The sequence below is a fragment of the Dicentrarchus labrax genome, unplaced genomic scaffold (genome assembly GCF_905237075.1).
Source record: "Dicentrarchus labrax unplaced genomic scaffold, dlabrax2021, whole genome shotgun sequence".
NCBI lineage: Eukaryota > Metazoa > Chordata > Actinopteri > Moronidae > Dicentrarchus > Dicentrarchus labrax.
In genome coordinates this window covers 19503991-19520867 of record NW_026136703.1, presented here as the reverse complement: position 1 = coordinate 19520867, position 16877 = coordinate 19503991, and the positions used below count along the sequence as shown (strand labels likewise).

The 16877-nt window shown below is 41.5% G+C and overlaps 1 protein-coding gene across 1 annotated transcript in view; it reads right to left on the bottom strand.

Moving 5' to 3' along the window:
* slc25a21 (solute carrier family 25 member 21) overlaps positions 1–16877 on the bottom strand; it is a 90583-nt gene that overhangs the window by 15282 nt on the left and 58424 nt on the right. The window contains exons 3-4 of the mRNA XM_051389568.1: positions 14161–14209; positions 2227–2310 (exon numbers count right to left, since the gene is read on the bottom strand). Of these exons, the coding sequence (XP_051245528.1) occupies positions 2227–2310; positions 14161–14209 (133 nt within the window). The remainder of the gene's footprint in view (positions 1–2226; positions 2311–14160; positions 14210–16877) is intronic.

The window sequence follows — 16877 nt, the reverse complement described above, 5'->3', positions numbered from 1 at the left end:
AAAATGTAACTATTCCTTTAACATGATTGTCACTTCATACAAAGCATGCCTGTTTCACCAAAAAATAAATATCCATATGTAATCTGCTGGACACGCTTATCTGAACGTCTTCACACTTGAATTTAGATATTTTTTGCATGGGTGGTCCCAGCTGGAGTCAACCCCCCACTCCCCCTCAAGGCTGCACTAGTTCTGGGCATTAGTCATTGATCTACTGTACGCAGGCCAACACGCTCTGCTGTAATGCATGGACCCTTTTAATATTACTGTGGCCGTGCTCTGGGTCTCGACCCAGTCTCTGGATACCACACTGGTAAAGAATGCTGGAGAATAGAGTCTTTTTGTTTCCCTCCAGACGGAAACACTTAACACATGCTCATGCTGCTACACCCACATGCAACAGAAAAAGGAGCGTGGCCTGTAAGGCAATACACCAACGTACATACAACCAAAGTGTTGGTGAGCATAGTTCACACTGTCACACACGTATGAGCACAGCTACAGGATTTCATGCTTTATTTTCAGATTTAATAACAACCTAATGTAAAACCTTTAAAATTTAAAGACATAATCCACACAATAAGTCATTTCTTAACTAGAAGTATTCCAAATGTATCCTGCTGCTATATAAAAAGTCTAAGTATAGCTGTCAAGTTCAGGGTTAAGACGGTCTTAAAGATGGTGTCCTACATGTGTACATTTCCATGTCTTTCTTCAGTTTAATCACCACGTTGGAGCTGGGAGCTCGGGTTTCCTCCCTCATCACTTCATAGAGAGAGTGAGGCCTGGTGTTAGCTCGGCCCTGCCATGAGCTGACGGGAGATGTTTATTTTTAATAATAATTCTACAACAGTGGGGCCTAACAGTATTTGTATAAGTTATAACTAAGTGGTTTGGCCTGGAGGCAATCGGCAATGTGCTACTGGGGAGTGATTACAACCTCAGCAAAAATATACTGTAAGTGATAATTGGTCGACAAGAAAGTGGATCTTCTGCCTGTGGGGACACCTACCACAGCTTTGTTAGGTGAGCCTACACTCAAATAGTTGTCATAGTTGATGGTGTGGATGGTGTGTAATTTGGCAACCATTTTATTGTGTAAGAGAGTTCTCTGGAAATTCATGTGGCACTGCTCCCAAAGGACACACCCAAAAAACATGCAGGCACAAAGCCATTACATTTCACGCTGTGAGAGTGTGTGCGGGTGTGTGTAGGGTGAAGAGGGCACAGCTACTGTAGCAGGATAGCCGTGTCTGTTGAACTACAGCCAGCGTACGATTTCCAACTGTCACTAGCCAGCCTCTCTCACCTTGCGCTCGCTCACACCTCGCAGCAGATCAACTTTATATCCGCTGTAAAGCTGTCGACTCGCCGTAAACGGAGCGAGTGGCAACCACTTTCTCCTACACCTGCACTGTCTCACAGTCCTGTCACAGGGCAGGCAGAGGAGGAGGTAGCATGGCAGGAGGACTGTCTGAAGTTAGTTGGGAAGGTTTTACATATAGGTTTTATGTCAATAATAGCTGCATTCTCATCCAATGTGAGGAACAATGAGCTGCAGGACATTTATGTATGCCGCTGACAGGCACACCAGCTGTTTTAAAGCATCCAAACTTGTAAGACTGTTTAGCTTTCCAGCCACCTTGCCACCGTACCAGTTTGTGGTATTTTAATAAATATATTCCACACCTACATATATTCGTCAGCAGATTATTGTTGATAACACGGAGGCTTAATATACATTAATATGGAAGCTATACTAGCAGCAAATAGCAGTGAAATAAATGTAGTGTATATTAGTCCATTTATAAATTCTCTTGCACTTTTTTTTAACATGATGTGCTTTTGTCATATCATGACAGCTGTTTATATTTATTTTGTACATGTAAAATGGATGGCTATGGATTTACCACTGCCATTAACCCGTGTGTATTCAAACTTTTTCTTTGTTTAACTATATTTTGTACTTAAACAACTCATTCAAGACTCAACTCAATTTCTACAAATTGCCCCTTGAAAGACAAAGTATTTTAAAATCAACTGAATCTTTACACAAAATGAATGCTGCCTAAACACTAAGCCATCTGGCACCTGAGTGAAAAAGGGGAAATGACTCCTTCCCTGCACATGGGAAACAGGAAGACTGACATCACTGGTGCTCTGAAGAAACTGTATGCCTAATTCGTGACCTTTTTTTTTTTTGTCCTACAGTTGTGAGTAACCTACCCCTCATTGCGGAAGATGGTTCGGAAGCAATCCCTCAGGCTCTTGTAGCTGGTGGGGTCACTGGTTCCGCTTTGGATCTGGAATCTGCAATGACAAAAGGTCTCATTAAATCTTTTTATCACTGTAAATATTTCATACAGGCGCTCTACATCAAAACTTGTTTCTGTGTTAGATCATATCTATATATATTGTGACACCTGTGTGTAAAATACACTTAGAACAAATTTGATCTTATCATAAATGAGCTCATTTACCTCCTTATTTTCCTCCCCTCGCCCCTTTCATCCGCCGTTTTTTCCTCCTCTGCTAAGATGAGAGGCTCCCACCACCAGGTCCCCTCAGCGCAGGGGAGAACTCAAACATTTATTTAACCCAACCGATCCAATTAGCCACCCAACTCCCCAGGACCAGGCCTTTTGCAGCAAGCTTTTCAGCTACTAACATGCTAGTAAGCCAATTGTAACAGCTCTTCAGTTACGCGTAAATTTTTAATATGATGGAGCCAGTCGAAGGACTTTTTGTTGTATAGCAAACACGCTGGTACCTCACTAATAAAGGCTGGTGAGCTGTGTGTAAATCTTTTACATGAGAGACCAGTTGGGGGTGAAAGAATGAATATAAATGGTGCCTGTTAGAGATAAAGAGTTTCAGGTATTGAGACGATAAGAAGAGATCTCATTATATGGTGCCACATGGCTTAGACATAGATCCTGATCCCTAACAAAAAATATGTTAAACTAAATGGCCTGATGAGATTACGCATTTATTTTAGGCCCACTAATTTGAGCAATTAAAAAATAAATAAATGATAGCATGGTTCAAATGTGATGTGAGGAATTTAAATTGTTTTCTTGCTAAAAACAAATAACATAAGGAATTCTAATGGCAGAAACAGAGGGAAGGAGGGAACGAGACAAGAGAAAGATTCCCTACTCATATGGCTTCAACTGCCAGGTCACAAGGTCAGCAGTAAGTCGTCCATGCGGGTGCCTGATGGGGCCATAAAGGGCCCCCAGGTTTCAGTGGAGGGGGAGTTTAGTGGGGTGAGCGGCCTTTCATATCGCTAACAGATTAACATCTTAGAGGGGTGTCCCTCAAATCCTATTTGGTGGATTCCCAAATAGCTTGTAACCCGTTCCTGAAAACCAGTTAAAACAGCATAATAAATAGATGTCTGACACCATATTAAAGAGAAGAAGAAAAAGAAGGAGGTATGAGGGTATGGTGGAATAAAGGGTATGGAGGGGGGGCAAAGACCCGGAAGATTTAAGACTACTGGGGCTTGTAAACATATTCAAATCTGACTTAATTAAAGGCATATGATGCTGGGGTCAAGGATGGAAGGGACCCTGTCCCCAGTCTCCCCCTGTCTCCTTTGCTCTGCCTGCCTCGACACGAACCGGCCCTGAGAGACTAGGGTTGGCAGGGCCGTGGTCCGGTTCCAGCCCCTTGACTCCACTTGTGACCCTGGGGTCACCTCATTTCCTCATGGCCCTCTCCTACCCCGCCATAAAAGCCAGGGACCAAACAGCAAGGCCCAGGGAGTGGGAGATAATAGGGAGGACCAGAAGAACTTGTGGCAGCAGGGGAACCGTCAGGCCCCTGGCTAGGAAGCTGCTAATGTCCCTTTTCACAACAACCAACGGTGGAAAATAAGACTTAAAGCTTCAGTCAGTCCTGTTTGAGAGGATTTAAACGGACAAAAAGCTCTAGTTTCTGTTAATAAGGCCTCAGTGACGATATTCTAGTTGGCTGAAGAAGAGCACAAGATAGCTTCCATGGCTCTGGCAGATTCACTTGGCCTTGGAGTCAGCCATGCGGATCGTAAACTCTGCAGACAGAAGACCCTAGCAAAACCCTGGGGCTTCTTTAAAACACACCGCTCGAAGTATCTCCTTCAATCATCAGCAAAAGCAAGTGGAGATACAGTATACTCAGAGGTGATGAGATCTGTGAGTTCATCAAGAATACCCCTCCTTTCCTTTCCTGCACATATCCCATTCTCCTTGCGTTTGTGCTTTACAGGCCCAGAGCTGCCCAGGTGAGGGTGAAGGTAAGGGCAGGTTGCTGCTTCTGTGAACGAGACAAGGACTTGGGGGTAAATAATCCTGAAGTTCTAGGCCACCTGACCTCCACTGCCTATAAAAGTACAAATTCTAGGCGTCCACAAAGAAGTCAAAAAGGTAAACGAGGGTGGAGTAGCAGGCCAGACCCCCATTCTTTGTATTTTTATGGACAGGGCCGCAGTGTTTGAGGCCGTGTCCGCTCCCAGACCCCAGTGGTAATGGGCTCAAACCAGGGACCAACAAGACGGGCTGTCACCTCAGAGAAGACGAGATGTTGAGGTGAGGCTCATTAATGATGGTGTTAAAAAAAATGCCTATGGGTAGGGGGTAGGGGGGTTATTGGGTTGATCAAAAGGCAGAGGCTTGATGGGCTTACTTTTAAAAGGGGCAGGCCATGCTTTTAAGGAGATCTCTTAAAAAATATGCCCTATTAAATGAGGGGTATTCCCTCAGTGGCACTCAGACCAATTTTGATGACTTGCTCACTTTAAAATTTAGGGTCTAATAAGGCTGATATGAAATCACATTTATAGCTATTCAGACACATTGACAAATAAATTAACACCCTATATAGAGATGTAATGAGCTAATCTTCAACAGGTAGTTATCTCATACTACCTATTATACTGCAGTATTTCAAATTGTGCAAGTATGAACGTTTTGATTTATGTGTGTTGCTGTGTATTTGGACTGGTTGCTACAGTGAGAGCCCTGATCTACCCATGCCTTCCTTCTAGGATTGCCAAGTGCTTTAACAAAGCAAAGGAGACAGACAAAAAAATATGATTGAAGAAAAAGAAGAACTGAATCACCAGGGGGAAAGGATGAAAGATGGTGATAGATCCAAAGAGCATAAGACAATCCAGAAGGCAACATAAAGGGGAAATCTATTTTTTACAGCCAGACAATTAATTTTAATGAGCGGGATCATAAAGATGGTAGAAGTCCATTGCATTGGTACATGAGGTTAAGAGCACTTTTCCGACCTAAATAGTCCAACATGGCAAATGCGGCCAATTGTGACTTCAGCCATCCAATCATGCTTCAGGGTAAGAGAGTTTAAGTAAAAATAAAAGGGACCCCTTTGGATACAATGGCTGCTTGTTTTGACAACTCGTTGTCAAACAGTGCCGACTTGCTCTCACTGAGTAAAAAGTGTTTGATGAATAAAAAGAGTATAAAACAAGGAGTATGACACTTGATGTCTAAGCACTTGTACTAAAGCACCGATCATGCTTTTAGTTATTTCTTTTGGAGATTTTGATGATATCTATCTAATTTTCTCCTACATGGTTTGCACTTATTGTAACTTGCTTTGGACAAACAAAGTCTGCCAAATAAATGTAATGTAATTATGTTGATTTCAACTGAACCCCACCCTGCACAATGGCATAAAAAAAAGAGAGAAAAGGATACAAGTTTTGATAGTTTGAACCTAACACAAATCTGTTAAAAGGAAAAAGTGTTTGAGCGTGGCAGGAGGAGGCCAATAAAGAAAGGCCTTTGGAGAGAGGAATAGGAAAATAAAGTCGAAGGGAAGAAGATGCAAGATGGGAGTAGAGGGGAAGTGATAAACCTTTGGTGCTTGTGACACGGCAGGCTACCAGAGCTTGATCTGGACCAAGCCAGGTTGGGTTTCACCAGCACCACAAACCTACTGGATTTGGGACAGCCCATGTTATGGAGCAGGCTGTGGTGTGGATCAGGGAAAAAAAGTTACTCTGGCTGTTAAAAGGGGCTACGACATCCCCCTGTCACTCTGGATTCTTTCTCACTCCGATAAAACTGACTCCTCTGATTCCCTATGGTGATGTTGGGACCAGTTTGCCGGTCCAGATGTCTGCTCATATACTGTGACCTCTGTGACCCGAGATCAGGCTGTGTTACCGTGGAAGAGCAGGAAAAGAGCTGCATAAAACAGCACGAGGACAGGCTAGGCAGGGCCAGACTCAGACTCAGATGTTTTGAGCATTACAAACTTCTCGTTGACTGACAGATCACTCTATATGTTAGGGTGGACTGTAGCAAATTTAGAAAGCCACTAATGCTGAAGTGGAGCAGATAGGTGGAAAAAATGAGTAGTCTTTCTGACATTTCCAGTAAGTGGTTGCATAACAGAAAGATTTTCTTGGGGTGTTTAAACTGGGGTCTATTAACCTCTGCCAAATGTTGTTAACTTAAATTATGGTGCTAATGTTTGAGCAATATATTTAATGATGGCATGTTTATATAACATACTGTATAGAACAGATATAAGAGTAAAAGTAACATACTTTCTCAGCAATTCTTCAAGTATTGCTCAAGAACTTTACAATTTCAATGTAGCAGAAAGATGCAAATCCACGTCTGGCCAAAACAGAAAAACAGAAGCCATGACAGATGATGGGAGGCCAGACAAGCTAGGTCAGGACTACCCGGTGATAGACTGACTCAGACCAGCGACAGTAACAGCCACTTTGATGTGAGGAGATGCTGCAGGATTTTGGAGACTCTCCTGACAGCAGGGTAACCACTGGGCTGGCTATAACACAGTGCGCTCCAGACAGAAGACAACTGCCCTGCATGCTTCCAGAGAGAAACCTGAGAGTCACTTTTACTACACTGCACTATCTTGTACCCTTGCTCGCCAAGACACAGAACTCTGCTGTGGGCCACACAGATGCTAAAAACAATTTTTACAGAAGCCTTTATTGTTGCTTTAAAATGGGTGATTTTAGGTCTTTGTTATATGCTTTATTGGGGGACACTTATTCAGACCGGAACCATATAATATTGTTTTGTGAAGGCAGACTGATGAGTAGAATGTAGAGAAACCATCGCCCACCCATTCATGGATAAATAAGGGATCCAAGTAAAAAAGGCTACCACTTCCGTTATCTTTCCCAGTCTTGTTTCTCCATTTAGCTTTCCTTTCATCATCTGCCTGACATATACATCTTTCTAGGACAAAACAACTCAACTTCTCAACTGGTATTACTGAGTAAGAACTAAGGATGAAGACTTCATTCCAGTACAGCCTATAGCCACTTTTACTGGACCCTAACCACATCCTGTACCTTAGATCCTGTTATTTTATAAGCATCATGAGTGACATGGAGTATTATGGATCTAATCAGTGATGCTTGCAACTTTGACTTGACTTTTGCAAGGAGCAACCACACAAAGGTTTCTAAACAAGCTTGAAATGCATAAGCAGTGGACCTAGGACACTGAAGCAAAGATCGAAGAATTATGGAAGAGGTCTGAGGGCTGCTGCGGGTAATTTTCTGATGCCATTGTCTTCCGTTTGTGAATGGGTAAATGGGACATGTAGTGTAAATTGATTTGAACAGTCAGAATACTAGAGTGGCACGAAATGAATAAAAATCAGTGTACCATTTAGATTACTTTCTGTGGATATTGCAGTGGGTGCCGGGACCATGCTGAGCCCTTAAGAGTCTGTTTAGCACTATAGTATTACTATACTATACTAAGTATAGATAATCACAACTGCATTAACAAAAAGGAAGATTGTGGCTGTGCTTCAGGCACTAAGTGAAAAAGTAAGCTAATCTTTAAAACAGTTTGAATGGCTGAAACAGCAGAGGCGTTTCAATGAGCACAGAGTTGTGTCATTTGAAACTGTCAAGCAACTGCCAAACTTGCATCCACTGCAGCTTGGTCATCTACTGTTCAAGTAGTACAGCAATTTTTGCCTAGGTTAAATGGGCCTTTACAAGTGACTCAAAAGTGCAAAAAGTTACATGCAAGAGGTTAGAAAAGCAGTGATGGGGGCGGGTCAAAAGATGTATAAACATGCATGTGTGAGTTTTGAGAGTCAAAAAGAAAGATGGGGCAGCAGGGGGGCAGCACTGTGGTTGCAGCACAGTCAGGGTCTAGTGAAATCAAAGCACACAATGCCTGCACTCTGTAATTAGTGTACTGGAATGTGAACCCCTTCACTGATAATGATTACAGGTGCTCCAGTACGACACACACACACACACACACACACACACACACACACACACACATCTGCTCCTTATATGAACCTCTATCTATAGCTGAGATCTCTAATTTAGTAATCCATTTGTGACTGCTAGTTACATCTCTGACATCTGTGAGTAACTGCAGCAACATCTGTCACAACATTAAAAGTAATGGGGTAAGGTTTTTAAAGTTTATTTCTCTGGTATTTTGCTTTTATTACATAGTTGACAAAGAAATGACGTTGCAGTTACATGGTATGCATCATATACTGCTGGGACCACCAGGATGCCCCATTTTTAGGTCCTACATTTTACATTATTTAAGAAATTAGAATTGCCAAATTTTCCTGTAAATCTGAGCATGACAGTTTTCTCTATTATTTATCTAAGATATTTGCAACCATTTCAAACCATTTATTATTTTATTTTTAATTAAAAACATATTCAGCAGACTAAGGAGGCAGTTCAGGGAGACATCCCAGTTTTTGATGGCTTGTGATGGGCAGTTGCCATTGTTTCTGAGGTTGTTTGGGACATGTTGATGGGGTCTTTCGGGAGAACTGAAGCACATAATATAGACTCAAATATATTTATAAAAGCCAACCACCTTCTGTGAATGTGGAGTATAATTTTGATCATCATTTTATGTTTTGTTTTCTCCATTTGATTTTGTGCTGTATGAGAATGACTTTTAACAGCAAAGAAAAGCTAAAGCATTTTATTTATGTATGTGTATGTGTATTTCTTAGGTATACTGGGCTGGTGGGCAGGTAGGTAAGTCTATCTCTCTATCGGTTCAAACGCACATGGTCACAATATTTAATATTTTCAATCTGGATAGACAAATCATTTAGTTGAGCCAAATTTTTCATAGAGAAGACTGACATTATCTAAGAGAGTATGACTGGAATGTGACATCGGTATTTTTAATCCTGCCAAATATGCTGTTCTGCCGTGCTCATGAAAAGACTTGCTCTCTACCTTTTGTACTGGACTCTTGCTCATGCACTCAAGCGATGCACAGACTGAGCTCAGTTTATCCTGCGTGCGCGCAGCATGTGTTTGGCTTTACACTGTGAGTAAAGTCCTGCCCTGCAGTCTCACAGCGCCGGGGGGATTAGGAGCTGGCTTGACGACCGCTGACCTGCTTGCTCCTTTACAAGGCAAGATCAGCTATCAGGCTGCTGCTGCTTTGTGCCCTGCTGTTTGAGGGTTGTGTCAGGGATTCCTCCATAAGTGCACTGGGGTTCACCAAGCAGTTGGGGGCAAAGGGAGGTGGAGGTGGGAGGGAGGTGGGGGTGTAGCCTTTGGGCCATCTTCAACGCTGTCACACGTTTCCCAAAAAAAGACTGGACGTCATCTGTCAAAGCCCTCATCAAAGATCACTTTCGAGCCCCCCAAGTGGGACACACTTTCATGTGTGCTGTGACCAAATAGAGGTAGTGTTGCCATGGATACTGCTGCAAGCAAGGGCAAGTACCAGGTTTTTCTAATCAGGCTTGAAAGAGGCTACTGGCAGGCTTAGTGGTTTGCAATAACTGACAGCCATGTCATACAATACAATTTACAGAATTGCATAATTCAATACAAATCTTCTAAAACACATGTACAACATGGATTTAAAACAAAACATTACATAATCGCCCTACAAGCTACAAATTCAGAAGGATTCAAAGGCATTCAACATGATGTGGGTCATATTGTTATATAATATGGTTTATATTAACACAAGTAGTTGCTGATTCAGCAACAGGCTAACTGAGAGGGTTACAGAAAAACAAAAAAACAACAGAAGACAGGATGTAAAAACAGTAGAAAAAGTTCATGTTCAGTGGGAGGAGTTAAAAAAAGCTGCGATGAGTTGTTGTCTGAGAAGGGAAAAGAAAGACGACCAGCAAGAAAAAAAAGGAGGAATGAGAATGAGAAAGGCAGAAACGGGGAAATAAAAAAAAAGTGTGTGTGCAGAGGGAAACAGAGGCAGAGGAGGTGTGGCTCAACATACATCTTTGGGGCTCATTATGGCAAACACATCAGATCATGTGCACGCCGTCGAAACTGCAGGAAGTTCACGATGACAGGAGGAGTTGTTCAGGGAGACACAAACTCAAGGGAGGTGTGGCTCTACTCTTTGAGCGGAAGTAAAAGGGGTGATGGAAAGCTGCTTTCAGATGAGCGTGAGTAGTTTGCGCATGCATGTGTATAAGGGTGGAGCTCCATGTAACAGGATCTCGACATGAAGGGAAATGCAGGCTCAGTCCAACTCTCTAATGAGAGGGAGAACCTGATCAGAGTCAGATGGGGTGCCCCGAGCGCACAGCCCCCTGCAGAAAGTGCCGCCCGACACCCTTTGTTACCTCCAAGTGAGCTGAGACCAGCCCATGAACCATGTAACTAGGTGGTTTCCAGGTTAATGAAAAGCTGTAACTCCGGTCCCACTGTCTCTCTCTGCTAAACTGACGACTGCCCTCCCTCCCCACACCGCATCGCACCCTCCATCTTCACCCCCACATTCCTGCCCCTACCCATGGAGGCGGGGGGTCAGGGTCAGGGGCAATTAACGGTTTACTTTGTGCGAAGTATGCTACATTTACATTTTGGGCTGATTATTATCTAACGTGACTCACAATGAGAAAAATGTTTCAATTTCTGGATTCACTTTAATTTTTGGATTGTGTGTGTATAAAAAACAACAAAGAATGAGAAACAGAACTGTCACAGTTGCAGATGTGAAGTTACATAATAATGCAATAAATAGTGAACTGAACTTTAAATAGTCCAGAAAAATCATTGCACACAACCGTTCTCAAATATATAATGCTTTATTCCCCAAAGCGATTTCAGCTATTTTGCCTTCATCCAACCTTAAACCTCAGTGGGTTTGTGTTATCAATGAAAAAATAAATATAATTAAATGGGATTGGAGGAGGATCTTCTGCTTTTCCCTGTTTTATATCATTGCAAATGGCATATCTTTGGGTTGTGAGTTATTTTGGACATGGCTTACTGGTACTGCCACTACAGGCCACTACAACTGTTGCTATTAACAGCTATTTGTCCAGTAAAATAAATCTTAAAGGACCATTGTGTTGGATTTAGTGGCATCTAGGTGAAGTTGCAGATTGCAACCAACTGAATACTACTCACCTTCCAAGTGTGTAGGAGCAACTACAGGGGCAGCTTAAACCCGAGAAAAACACGAAAGGCTGTATCTAGAGCCAGTGTTTGTCTGCTCAGGGTTACTGTAGATATATGGCAGTTAAACATAGTGAACTCCATAGAAGAGGACCCGCTCCCTCTGTAGATAAAAACAGCTCATTCTAAGGCAACAAAAACACAACAATTCTAATTTTCAGGTGATTAAACACTGAAAACATACTTATGAATATTATAATCCATTTCTGCCAATAGATCCCTCTGAACGTTACACACTGGACCTTTAAACAAGACACTGAACCTCTCCCAGCTTGTTTGTTGCCCAGCTATATGCCATACATTCATGTGCTTATCTCAAAACGGCCAGCACATATTTATACACATTCAACTCGTTCACAACGATGAAAGAGGTTATAAGTCACACTGATGGAAGGTGGCTCTGCAGGAGACCCTCAGATGTAAGATAGATGTACTTGTTAGCAAAGGTGAGTGAAGGGGGTCATGGCTTGACTGGTCAGCGAGCAACACAGCGGGGAGTGAAAGTGCAACAACAAAGGCAAAAAGACACACTGAATCATCTGACAGGACTTTCACCTTTACGTCCCATATCTAAAGCAATGTCCAGTGTGGTCTAGTCAAATATTCGCCATCATTACCCAAAAGCGTATTCCCATCAGTGTTTCTAATAGACATCCAGAGCTATTGTCATAATGGGCTTGCTTTTCTACTCTGCTTCAAAAATATCCAATAAGTAGTCCAAATCTTATGCTATCAATCATGTTGGTAGTTATGTGTCAGTTTTTTTCAAAGCTCTGGAACACAGCTATTCATTTATCTGCCAAAGCATCATCTTGGAGGATGAATCAGTATTTGTTTAAAGGAAAAAGCTGCCAAATGCTCTGATTCATAATAGCAGCATTTGGGTACTTTCTACACCAACTGCTGCAGCTAATCCAAAATCTGCAATCCACTGCCAGCTCCTACTCCCCCCTCAGAGAAAGAGAAGAAAGATAAACCCTCATTTGGAAAATAGGTAAACATCAGCTCCTAGGCAGGTACACATTTAGTCAAGTTTACCTTGAAACAAAAAAAAAAAAAAAAAAGGAAAAGGGAGACAGAAAGAAAAAAAAAATCCCTTTGATTCTGAGTTGGTGGAAAAAAGTAAATTTACTCCAGTTGCTGTTCAATTTGGACCAGTGGACATTAAAGCAGGAGCCGGTGCCTAATAAGAGCCATGCCTGAGAGAGAGAGCGAGAGAGAGAGAGAGAGAGAGAGAGAGAGAGACCCAGTGGAGGTGTGTCTGTGTCTGACTCTCGGCTCCAAGGTTCTTGCTAATAGATTTCAGCTCCCTCAGTGTCCCAATTAGCTGGTATGTATGCTTGGTTTATGAATTCATGTGTGGATATTAAGTGTGTGAACATGCACATACAGTATGCATGCATATCTGTGTGTACGTCTGGCATTCAAAACAAGCAGCAACCTCCCGTTGTTAAGACACTCTTGGGATTGTATGAAGCTTCAAATTAAAAGAAAAAAAAGACAATCCTGTTTCTTGCATTTTGTTAAAAAAAAAAAAAAAAGTTTACCCCCTTAGCCAAGACCAAAAGGAATCAATTTACATGGACCCATTCTCAGCAACAAAACACCTATCAACATAAACACATGGCGACACAAACAGAGAAAACAAACAGATAAACCTGTCCAGTTTTAGAGCAGCTTTTACCGCTTTTTAAGGAAGAGCATTACAAAGAAAATAGTGAGTGCACTTTTAACCCTGACCCCGTGTGAGGACGGACAGGCAGAGCTCAAGACTTACCTGTAATAAACCCCCATAGCTTCTACACGTGACCATAAATCACACTGTGTGCCTTCAAAGTATCAAATATCGACTAATACAACACCGCTCACCCCTGGCTTTTATCCCTGCGTTTCCTTCTCTGTGTTCTGGTGGTGGCACTGCCTTCAAAGTGCAACCATCTCACTTTTTTAAAAGGCACGCCAAGCAATTTATTTACCAAGAAACTGCTGCCGTAAATGACAGAAAAAGCAGTACAATTTACTGACAAGTATGGGGCAGGGGGGCTAAGAACAGAGCCAGAGGTCTTGGCTAGGCCTGTGAAAGACTATAAAGCTTTAGTAGTAGCCCACGACCTGTTTATGGCTGGCTGAGACACTGTGGTGTGAGGCTCCTGATCACTCAACAGCTCAAGACTGCTGCCGCTCTTGCATAACACACAAACAGGAGATGGTAACGGAAAACAAGCTATTAAACGTAGCCAGTGCATTTAGTGGCATCTGATTCATCCTGCATGTCCCTTTCTTTCATATGAACCACAAACCATACCAAAAAAAGAACAACAAAAAAAAATGGTTTGATTCTTTTTTTTAAAACTTAAATTAAGTAATAAGGTAAAATATTTGAGTGATTTGCGCACATAAAACATCTAACGTTAACATTGTGTGGGGAATGAATGCGTAAATGATGCATTTCATTTTCCACAAAATGTCTAAAGCTCTTGGCATTGGTGCCCACTTGTGTGGAGAATGAGTGCAGGGCTGGCCAGGCCCGCTGAGCTGGGAAAAAAGACCTGGTATGCTCGGAACTTCACTACACAGACCGAAATACCCACCAAGAGCATTCAAGGCAGATGTGGACTAAATATTGCTTTCTTGTAAGTATATGTTAAGTAAAGTTACATAAACTAGGATTTAATGTCTGAGTTGTTGATGTTGAATGGGTGGCTTACCTGGTCTTCACTACATCAAGGGGATGCATCAAGCAGATCTCTACCAGACCTAAAAAGCAGAAACAGTCAGGATAAGTCACTTTAATAATGGACATTTAGGTGAACGCTGTTCTCAGTTTTTAGGACAATTGGAGGAGATTTTTCTCTCCATAAATATCTGATATTGTGAAAGCACTAGTGTCAATACAATTAATTCTGAGCCAAAGTGAAGAAAACCTATTTTAAAATCCCATTGACATGTGTGACAATGCTAATAACCTTTCTGAACAGTGTGTTGTATGTTTCACTTCAAAAGTTCAGATAAGGGCAAAACACACACACAAAGTAAGTAAGTAATAGAAGAATAGAAGAAAGTAATATCATTGTTTATTAAATATTTCAGGGTTTTAATGAACACCATTTCCCATAAGCATTATACTATACTCCAGCTCTGGCTTATATAACTGTAAAGTGAACAAAACGAGGAATATGAAGTTGTTTTTTGGACAATTAACAACACATTTAAATTAATATACAAACAATTAAAAATGTGTTTTTTTTCTTGTTCGACAGTTGTTTTTTTCTTCACTGTGCAGAATGATTTTTGAAAGTGGAAAGTTCCTCTGTTCAATGAAAATCTGATTTGTTGCAGCCATAGAGGGCTCACTGGTCTGTCCTGAAATGTCCGACCTAACCAGTCTATGTCACATTCTTCATTTTCTTTTATTTCCTCATTTCGTTTTACAACAGGCACTCACTCTTTTGCTGTACAGCAGTCTAATCTACAATGGACCCAATGTGGATGCATATCTGTTCTAAGGATCAGATTGCAACGTAAATCTGATGTGTTCCGTCAAGTGTGACAGCTCACCTTAACAATCTGATAAGTTTCTTAAATTCCTTAAAAGTCAATGGATGTTTGTTTAAGATTTATGTCTTTCATTTCTAAAGCAGCTCTAAAGTGAAAGTGTTGTGAAAATGCACTTTTTGTTGCTACCAAATGGTTCTGACAGACAGCCAGCGCCAATGCCAACTACCTTAGTAATTCTTGGTGTTTTGAGCTTTGTGCCATCTTTGCAAGAACATGGGTCTGAATGAGTGATCCGATGAGACTTCTTTCCACAGTTCCTGAGAGTCACTATAATTGTCGGCATTTTGAAGGGCTGAAGCCACCAACCATATCATCCTTGAAAACCCAGTACATCAACAATGTGCCAGCAGCTGGAGAATCAATGCAGCCGGGTGATCAGTGAGGGACTCTGAGGTTTCACACACACGCTAACTATGTGCATCTGTGTTGAAAAGCCACTGCTTTGGCACAGAGGCCTTCTGACTCAATCAGGGTTTCTTTTTTTTTAACTCACAATTCTCACTGCATCCCTTTACTGGGGCTCTGAGGGCTTCCCTTGCAGATTCCACTGTGTGTGTACACAGCTGCTGTGCAATATGGACTCTTTCTAATTTGCTCAATTAAACATATTGTCTATAAAAGAATGTGTCTACTGGGGTTTTTCCAGGGAAGTAATTATCAAGTGAACTACCACAGGAAAAATTACTTTGTCTACAGCTGAATCTTAATATACGAATGGGAGGACCAAGAACTACTGAACCAAGCTACCGTCAGGAAAGAGTCAAACAAAATTCCATCGGTTACGGCTCAGTTGACCTGACTATGGTTGTTAAAGATACTGCTCTGAAAAGGTAAATACAAGACTACTTTGGACGCATTATTTTCTGGCCTCGCTATTAATAGGCCTGTAGTGAAGATGAAGCGCATCAAATCTTTCAGCAGGTAATCAGATTACATGACGAAACCGAACCCGCCTGCCTGCTTGATCAGCCTGTGCAAACACGAAGATGCTAAGAAGTGACCCAACATGCTCCAACAGGTGATGCAGTGGTGGGAGAGCAAAGTTTCCTCTCAATCTCATTCAGTACACTTGGGACAATAAGTCTGAAGCTAAAACAAAGAGAAGGCTGAAGTAGCATCTTCTAAAATTTCGCAAATCTCCAAAAGACTGCAGCGAATTGTGTGATTGTGACATTAAAATAAAGCCGTATTCACCTTATAATAACAGGGGAAAAAGTTCCATATACGGGATTCATGGGGAAGTCGGTGGGAACTAATATAACTTATTGGCAAATGACTACCAGGTGAAATGACTTTTTCAAAGACGTACAGGCTACGATATGAACATTGTCAGATCACCATACAGACTTAAACTGTGTTTTTATAACTGATTCTGAAGGCTGACAATTCGCCAAGAAAACGTTTCCAATTTGGTCTCGAAAGGATCATGACTTACAGTTAGTTAGTTAGAAACATTCATTCATTTGTCTTCCAAGTTTAATCAGGCAGAAGCCTTCAGCCACTGGCTCAGCATCGGACCATTGCAATAATGAAGAGCTCATGCAAAATCGTTTTTCCTGGTATATTGTGAATATGGCATAAGTTTGCCATTAATTATTACTCTTACTGCTAGCTAAAGGGTGCTACATTTTCTTTTTACAGGTAAGGTATGCGTCTGTAATATTAGTAAACTCTGAAAGGCATAAAATACACTGGAGTTTAAATAATAATAATACAGATAATTAGATAATAATAATACAAATAATACCATAGAGAGAACAACAGCAGCAGTAGAGAACATATTAGTGAGGTAAAGATTTCCATCATCAACAAACTATTAAATAATATAACTAAAAATAAATAATATTTTCCTTTATAACCAAAGGGG